The sequence below is a fragment of the Lactuca virosa genome, chromosome 8 (assembly GCF_052849685.1).
Source record: "Lactuca virosa cultivar CGN04683 chromosome 8, Lactuca_virosa_CGN04683_v6, whole genome shotgun sequence".
Taxonomy (NCBI): Eukaryota; Viridiplantae; Streptophyta; class Magnoliopsida; order Asterales; family Asteraceae; genus Lactuca; species Lactuca virosa.
Window position 1 is genome coordinate 332,020,412 of NC_136433.1, and position 9,259 is coordinate 332,029,670.

At 37.9% G+C, this 9,259-nt stretch overlaps 1 protein-coding gene across 1 annotated transcript; it reads right to left on the bottom strand.

Moving 5' to 3' along the window:
• Positions 1–4,907: 4,907 nt before the first annotated feature.
• LOC145131799 (protein FAR1-RELATED SEQUENCE 5-like) lies at positions 4,908–7,129 on the bottom strand. Its single transcript, XM_079066450.1, has 6 exons — positions 6,774–7,129; positions 6,443–6,701; positions 6,151–6,220; positions 5,581–6,038; positions 5,459–5,509; positions 4,908–5,255 (listed from the first exon to the last, which is right to left on the bottom strand). The coding sequence occupies exons 1-6, from the start codon at positions 7,127–7,129 to the stop codon at positions 4,908–4,910; spliced, it is 1,542 nt and encodes a 513-aa protein (XP_078922576.1).
• Positions 7,130–9,259: the final 2,130 nt, after the last annotated feature.

Genomic DNA, 9,259 nt, shown 5'->3' on the forward strand with positions numbered 1-9,259 from the left:
CGACCCAACACCTTACCTATAAATACCTTTCAAATACCTCATTTACCTCTTTACGCTCTGCAAACCCTCAACTCCCAAATTCACTCAACTGTTCTTCGTGTTCTTCAAGAAATCATCAACTGCAACAATGGCGTCTTCTCAAGAACCCACACAAACTGCTCCTAAGAAGTTGATTGCAAAGAAGAAAACTTCCAAAGGCTCAAAAGTTTCCTCGTCTTCTGCTGATCGAGAACCTTTTCTGAGAGACGCTACCCAATTGTTTTCCCTAAACCCACTGGATTATGATGAATCGATAAGAGTGATGATCGAGTTCATAGCAAATCACCCCATCTCCATTCCCCTCACCAAAGTCCCTGAACCTCCACTACCACTTCATCACCTTCACTGTGCTTCCACCAGTATGAGATTCGTCGATGGTGCTCTAGAAACACCAGTTATCGGTGACAGAATCGTTCCCATCTACAAATCAACCTTTCTCAAGGCGATTAGTGTCAAAGCAAACCCAAGGGGTTTCAAAGTCGTTGAACCAACGACTGAAGAGTTTCAGACGTTTCTCAACTACATCGGGTACTCTCATGACTACAAAGCCAAAGATTTCAAGAAGTCTGCTGTGTCCGGACTTTGGACTGTACTGATGCACCTAATTCTCAGAGGGTTGTCCGCAAAGCATGGAGGAACGGACACCTTAAGCAAGGACTAGCTCACTGCCGTCTTCAGCATCTACTCCGGACACGAGAATGCTGTTGATCTTCCAGAAGTCTTGTGGCAAGACTTTTACAAGTTTGCTACCAAGAGGAAGCCGAATGAAATTTCAAGCCCAAGGTTCTGGGCAGTGAAACTCGAACAAGCATTCAAGGAGCTTTCCGAACCACTTCCGGTTAACATCATTCCTCCGGAGGTATGTGTTTCTTTTAAACTTGTAAAGGCTTCTAGGATTCCGGACCAATCCTCTTTTGGCCCGGTCAGACGACTTCCGGACCACATGTTGGCCCTCATTCCTTCCGAGTCCCCTTATTTAAAACAACACATAAAGACTTCGGTTGTGTTCGACCCAACACAACCTGCCCCTGTCTCTGTTGAGCCCATCTCAGAAGAGGCCATACCTACTACGTCCGGACCTAAGATTAAGAAACCGGCAAAGCGAAAGGCTTCTCCCTCAAAGACCAAAACCAAAAAGAAAGCCAAAGTCAGTGCTCCCTCTCAACAGGAGAGCACCCATGACATTCTGGTTGATTCTGGCCGTCCGCACACCCCACCTATCCACTCATCCGAGGTACCCCTTGATGTTTCCAAATCACCTGCACACACTCACGGGGAGTCTCCATATAATCCACCCTCACCTTCCCAAAAAGGTGATGCTGGTGTTGATCATAGTTCCTTGTAGCCCCCTGGAACACACCCACGAGTCACCTTTGATGATGCAATTATCTCTTCCACACGCACACACTCCGAAACCACTGTTCCGGACCCTAAGCTTTCCGAAGCTGGAGCAGTGCCTCCTCCTCCGGAAGCCTCAACTGGCCTGATACCCGGAAGGCGTACAGGACGACCAGGTGTTAACGATCCCCAATGGGAAGACTTTGTCAACAGGGCTGCATCCAAACGTCCGGATCTCACCAGAGCTCAAGTGGAGCCAACTATTATCTCCATGAGGAATAGGGCCATCCAAAGCAACTTGCCCTATGTTCCTCCCACTGACACCAATGCTATAAATGAGCTCACTTCGGAACTGCCTCCCATCACAACTCATCAAAGCATTTTCCATACCGACCTGGAAGAAGAGATCTCTGAAGAAATCATACTGGATGAAGATGCAAAAACCATTCCGGACCCACATCTCATGACTTCAGTTCACTACAAATCAAAGGCATCCGTATCCAAGTCTGCTTATGACTTCGGATCCTCATCCTCTACCACTCCGGACGGTGGTTCAAACTCCAAACTTCAAGAAGATGATGATGCAACCAGACCGGGTCCTTCCACAAATCCTCCCTCACACCAACCTCCTCCGCAACACTCAGATTTCGATTCGGAATCATCTGCTGGTGACTATGTTGACCCCTTTGCTATCCTCGAAATACGAACCAACATCTCAGACACCTTGCAGAAAGTGACATATGTGGAGTCATCCGTAACAGAGCTTAACACCAAATTGGATCAAAAAGTCTCAGGACTTGATTCCAAACTTGATGCCATTCTCCAGTCACTATCCCAGTAGTCTGGACCATCTGTTGCGGAAAGTGAAGCTCAACTTGATCAGTTGATCTCCATCCGGCTCAAGCACACAATAGAGGAAGTTGACACCAAGTACGACGTTTTGGTGGACAATTATCTCAACACCATCACTTCCATGCTCAAGGTCCATGATGATTTGGTGTCTACTACCAACGACCTAATCAAGCAGACCCACATTCGTCATGAGAAACAGATTCAAAGGCTGGAGAAGGAGATCCGGAAAAAGGATGAAATGAACATGATCATTCAACAAGTCCTCATTAAACTTCTTCGCTCAACTTGGAATATCGTTGATGTTCCGAACCAGAAGTTTGATGAGATGATTGCCATCCTCAGCAATATGTTCAAGCATCTTTCTGATCAAGCCCCCACGGCCGAAGCATACGATACTCTCACCCTTCAACTCTCCACAGGCCTTCAGAAAGTCTTCTCAAAATTCGATGATCTCAAAGAGACTTTGCTGCTTGCACCGGTTCCGAAATTCACCGATGCAAGAGAGGGAGAAGGCCCAAGTAATCAATGGAAACTCGCCTCGGAATTTGTACTCCGGGATGATGATCTGGAGTCCAAAGAAGAAGACGTTCAAATTGTCTCCGGAACTCTAAGGAACACTGAAAGAGAAGGAAGTGAAGATGAAAATGTATATGTTCCAGATGAAGCTCCCAAAGGAGTTCTTGGTCTTCAAGCTCCCAAGTTGTCCATTCCGAAGGAAATGACTGAAGAACAAAAGAGGATTTGGTCCGCAGTCTCTTGGCCATCCTCTCTTCCGGACGCCTTTCAAATGGCTGTTAAAATGGCTAAGGAAAAATCATTCTTGACCGCTCAAGCCTTCCATTCTGAAACCAATAATCGCTCCAATCAACCAGGGCTCTCACCTCCGGACCCCTGATGAAATTCCGGAAGAACCTCTTCCAACTCCATCTCCAGAATTCACGATTGATGAAAATATGAAGCTGGTTATAGATGCTCTACAAAGAGACAAAGGGAAGAAACCAATGACTGCCGAACAACAAGTTCTTCACTCCGGACCTCCTCTCAAGCACAAACGTGGATGTGTGGCATTCTTCACTCCAAACAACAAGTTCTTCACTCCGGAGGAAATCAATCAGGCATTAGAGGACAGCATCCGGATCCAAGCCCTAAAAGACAATCCTGATCCGATGCGTGGCATTTCCCCTCTTTGCCGTGAAGGCATTCTTCATGCTCAGGAAATTTTTTTGTGCCTCTACTACGAACTTCCCACCAATGACTTCGATCAGCTGGATCTTCCTCTCTCTCTCCTTACAGCAAATTCTACACCAAATTTGCCCATCTTCATCCATCAAATGATCCGGAAGTAATCATCCGGACAGAGCGAGAAAGGCTCAAGACCTTCTATGCTAAGAATGATCAACCCATCAAGGAAGTGTGGAAAAGGAAGAGGATCACCAAAGTTCAAGGCTTCGGAAGAAAAATATTGGTGAAATTTGAGCTGAACTGTCCCTTATTCCGTTTCCACCTCCTCCGGAACAAGCCAACTTCCCGGACCGTTACTGATGCGGATTTTCCTTCAATGAATCCGAACGACATCCTCACCCTAGCTGCTTACTTCAGAGAAAATCAAAATGATGACATCAGTATGGGTGCTTACCACGCAACTCTCAACTTTCTAAAAGATTATGTTGTTGAGTTCTGCCGATGTGACTACGAGCTTGCACACCTCTATGGAACAGAACAATTTGTTGCCAAAATCGACTTCGTTCTTCCAGAAGCTGAAATTCTTGCAGATGGTCCGATTGAAGAACCAGTTCTAGGGTTTGTCTACCTCACCAGAAGAACAAACAAGAAGGACTTCTTCCGAGTCCTTGACAAAACCTGGTTCCAACCAAAGCTCTGAAGAAGTTCATATCCCGGGCGTCCAAGTCTGATGCTCCGGAACAGGTCAAGGCAAAGTTTGTAAGTCAATTGGCGTGGTACATTGCGGTGCGAGAATAGTTGTTCAGAGCCTACACCTTCATCAAGGAAGAAATGAACTAAGCTTGATGGATTGCTAAATTCACTTAGGGGGAGATTGTTGGAACCTGAAAGTGAACCTCTATCAATAATAAGTCTGTATTCCGAAGGGTGTAAATTTCCGTAGTGAAGAGTGGTCTGGAACCTGTCCGTACCAAGTAAGAAGATTAGAAGAATGAAGGCATTCCGGAGCTAACACTCACGTCGGGAATGCATGCTCATCCGGAACATCTATGTTTTGTCTTTTGTGCATTTATTACTTTTGTCTTGTACTTGATGTAACGTTTCATATGATTTAGTCTATAGTTGTATTTGGACAACCAGAATGCCAGATTGATCTTTTTTGTCCGGTCCTATGTAAACACTTGGGTTAATTCGCTGTAACATTCACTCCTATATATAGGAGCTTTCAATAAAAGTCAACAACGGATCTTTTTACTCACTTTTGGCATTTATGCTAAGTTCTTTCAAAACATTCTTGTTCTTCATTTATTAGCTTTACCTTGATCATTTATACTCAATCATCATTTTTGTCTTGATCATTTGTTGAATACATTAACTTAGACTTGTCTGGTCTTTCCAGACTTGACTAGAACATCTATTAGCAAGCAGACATTGATCTTAAGCATTCATTCAAGGTTTGAGTTCTTAAACCTTGTCCCTGCACATTGATCTAGTTCTCACAATAAAGGAATACCACTATCAACCTCCTGAAGTTGCTTTATATATTTTGCCAACTCATCCTCATTATTTGTTATTTTGTTAATGGACAAACGAAGAATATCATACGCATCTTGAATCAAACATTCATTTTTACTGCCTTTATGAGGATATGAGTACTTTTTTCTCAACAATCCATCCGCTATGATATCTTTTCCCCATCTCCTCAAAATGAAATTTGATGGAATTTCATCACACTCTTTCATATTTAATATGAAAAACATATGACGACATAACAATCCTTCCTGGACAAAAAGCATGCAGTTATAACTGATGCTAATGTTATCACCCATTCTACTAAATACAACCTACAAAATTATCATTAATAAACAAATTAATATGTGAATAATAAATTTTATCTCATACCATTCGATAAAAATTATACAAATTAACATTGATTCACATTATTAATCAACAGGACATTAGAAATCATAATACTATAATATAAATATGTACTTCAAATCAAATTCACAAAAAAATACATATTCCATACTAATCTAATGAAAAGTACAAACCAATTTATAACTCTATAAGAATTCACACTGTGAATTGGCAAAACATCCTACATTCACAGTGTGAATTTTTAAACTACATTTTATATTTACTAAAATCTATTAGGACACAGAGACATACCTTGTAACGAGTATTAGGACAATGAGAAGGAAGACTATTTCGATAAAAATCATCAGAATCTTCATCCTCATTCACATTTTTATCAATCAACTTTTTTTTCTTCTTATCTCTCAAAACATAAACTTCACTTTCATCTTCAATATCTTCATATTCTTGAACACAATAAAACATGGATTTGTATAACTCTTTCTGAATGTCCAATAAAATATTATGTGTATAAATTTCCGATGCATGCTTTTCAATAGCCAAAGGAGTCCTTAGCTTGGGGGTAGTAGTTGTGGACTGATAATATAATAAAGATTGATGATGTCTTTGCTTCTCCAATGCACTATCAAATGACATCATGAACTTCATCAAATTTGATTTATGATGCAAAAAATGTGAGAAAGCATAATTCAGACTCTCTGATCTTGAAGTAGTTCGCATCAAACCAGAAAGTTCAAGATCTCTCATAAAATCTGGAATCCATAAATCCCTTATTTTAAAAAACACCCTTTAACCAGTCATTTTCTTTTAGATGAAACTTATCTAACATTGTTGACCAGGAACTTTCAAAAACTTGTGGAGAACATTGAAGATTCCATATAATATCAAAAAATGTCTTTTGGAAGTCCGGATGGTTATAAACATCGATAGGAATCTAAAAAAAAAAAGAAACACATAAGAATCATTACATAAGTTGAATATTTTATGTAATTCATAGTAACATAACATTTGTTTCACATTATGATATCACACAGTGTGATTTATGATTTAGATTTGTTTCTTTCATCATATGCAAATTTACATTGTAAATTCACAGTGTGATTTATGATCTATATGGTTATAAACATATATAGAAATCAAGAAACAAAGAATATACATTTTCCTCATGTTTTTGAGTGATGTGCCACATGCATAGTCTATGCTTGGATTCAGGAAAAACAAAATTAACAGCTTTCTTCATTGATGAATCATGATCTGTTACAATAATCATGGATGGCTTGACAAATGCTTGACGAAACTCTTCAAGCAACCACACATATGCATCTACTGTCTCATGAGCTAGTAAACCAGCACCAAAAGTAACACAACGTTTGTGGTAGTCAACTCCAGTAAAAAGAACAAATACCATAGAATACCTAGATTTTTTTTATAAGTATTATTTAAAAGAACAAATATCATAAAAAGAAAAAATAAGGATTAGGAATTACTTGTTTGTTTGATAAGTAGCATCAAAAGATGGTACATCTCCAAATTCCTTATAGTTGGCTTTCGAAGTATCATCAGCCCAAAAAAGTCCAGTAAGATGATCATCAACATCTTTTTGGACCTCAAATGAAAAATTAGAGAAACATAATTTTCTGTTTGTCAATATATCCATAACCATTTGGGAATCTTTGACACCAATTTTAGAATTCAAATCTCTATGAAATTTTTTGAAGTCAACTGCAGTCCCTCCCCTAGAATCAAAGCCACCCTTCATACTACTCACCAAGTCATAAGATTTTGAAGCACCAACGTTACAAGTACCAACCTTATGTATAAAGGATTTATCAATAAAATCCATTGTCCTATTAATCCTTAATAAGTGCATCTAATCTTGAGCAACAAGTTCGTGGTTGTGATATTCAACAAACACATAAATGTAGAACATTAAAGAACATCGGAGATTCTTGAACTTTGAAACAGCAGGGCATCCGTTCTTCTTAGAAGAAGTTCTCCTTCTCTTAACATCTGAAAATTTCACATTAATATTTTCATTCTTGAACGACTATGTGAAACCAGATCTACTACATGTGGAATATCTAATACGAATTGTGCCATCATTGTATCTTTTTTGACTTGACATATTCACATCAAAACCAGATTCTTGACCATAAGTCTTTTAAAGTCAAGACCAATGTCCAAAGAATCAAACAACAATCCTTTGAAAGGCTTCTTATGTATCAACTTATCATAACGAAGAAGCTCAAAAGACTCAGTATTGTAGAGCTCAAAATCAAAACTATAACGAGAATTAGTGCTATCTGAATGATCAATATTCATACTTGAAGATGATTGATCATGAACTCCAAAAGCAAAAAAAAAACATGTATTTTATTACATTACATAGAAAATGTGAAATTTATATTAAGAAAACAAAAACTTACGTGATTGTTCATTAATAGTTGAATGCAAATCTGAACAATAATTACTGCTATTTGAATGATCAATATTCATACATGAAGATGATTGATCATGAACTACAAAAGAAAAAAAAACATCTATTTTATTACATTACATAGAAAATGTGAATTTCATATTAAGAAAAAAACTTACGTGATTGTTCAATAATAGTTGAATGCAAATTTGAACAATAATTCAGAGAACTCATAATGAATCGGTAACCTGGAGTTTATATAGAGATTAGAATTGATAATGATACAAAAAAGGAACAAATAAACAAGATAATCACAAAACTTTAAAATATATGCACAAGATAAGATAAGATTCTCAAAAACACTAAAAGTTTGGAAAAAACTTAAATGACAGAAGATGCACAAGATAGAATTGATTATCTAAATGTCGAATATGCATTACAGACGAATGATTACAAAAACGACCGAAGGAAAAAAACAGTAACATCAAACGGATATTCAACATACGACATAAAATTAGCAAATTAACAATAAAAACATAACTATTTGAAGATTAAACGGTAAAATCAAGAGAATTTGACAATCAGACGGGTACAATAACAATAAAAATAAGTTGATAACCAATGCATCGGAAGAACAACGGTAAAATGAAAATCTATAATTGACCTAATAATCTTAAACGAAAGATGAATAGATGTTAAAAATACCTAATTATTAGCTGAAATCTGAAGAAACTATTAGTAAATTGGATGAAAAAGGTTGACATTTCGAAGAACAGGCGAGATTTTGGATCGATCGGTGTTGAAGATGAAGGACAGTAACAGAAGAAGCTAACGGAGACAAACAGGAATATTAAATGAGAAACTAAAATTACCAAAATGCCCCTCCGTATTGTTTTTGGTTAATTAAGGGTTAATGGCCAAGATTAAAAGAAAATAGATGGTTAAGATGGGTTCCTTGATCCATATTGGTTCTCTATTGAACTTTTCCATATATATATATATATATATATATATATATATATATATATATATATATATATATATATATATATATATATATATATATATATATATATATATATATATATATATATATATATATATATATATATATATATATATATATATATATATATATATATACAGAGAGAGAAAGGGAGGTAGGTTTCGTTGAGATTCAAAATAAAATAGAGATCTTGATATTCAACCTCTGTCACATAATTCACATCTACCGCTCTAACCCTCTGGCGTACCGGCGCGGCGGGTCAGTTATAATCATAACTGATTATGTAGCGCCGTCCGTTCCATTCACCTCTGCCACCTTCCCCACCACCACAACCGCCAATGCCACCACCTCTGCCACCAGCCGTCCCACCACTACCACCTCCGTCACTTATACCACCGCCACCTCTACCACCACCACCGTTTTTGTCACCGACCGTTATAATCATATATGATTACTCAATTTGTAAATAGACATATATGTACAATCATTTATGATTACGCATATACGTATCAACATATATAATCATATATGATTATACCTCTCTAGCATAT

Coding starts and splice junctions, on each gene's coding strand:
- LOC145131799 (XM_079066450.1), bottom strand. CDS start 7,129: ATGGATTTTATTGATAAATCCTTTATACATAAGGTTGGTACTTGTAAC. Junction 6,702..6,773: donor GCTACTTATCAAACAAACAA/GTAATTCCTAAT, acceptor AAAAAAATCTAG/GTATTCTATGGTATTTGTTC. Junction 6,039..6,150: donor TATTATATGGAATCTTCAAT/GTTCTCCACAAG, acceptor TATGGATTCCAG/ATTTTATGAGAGATCTTGAA.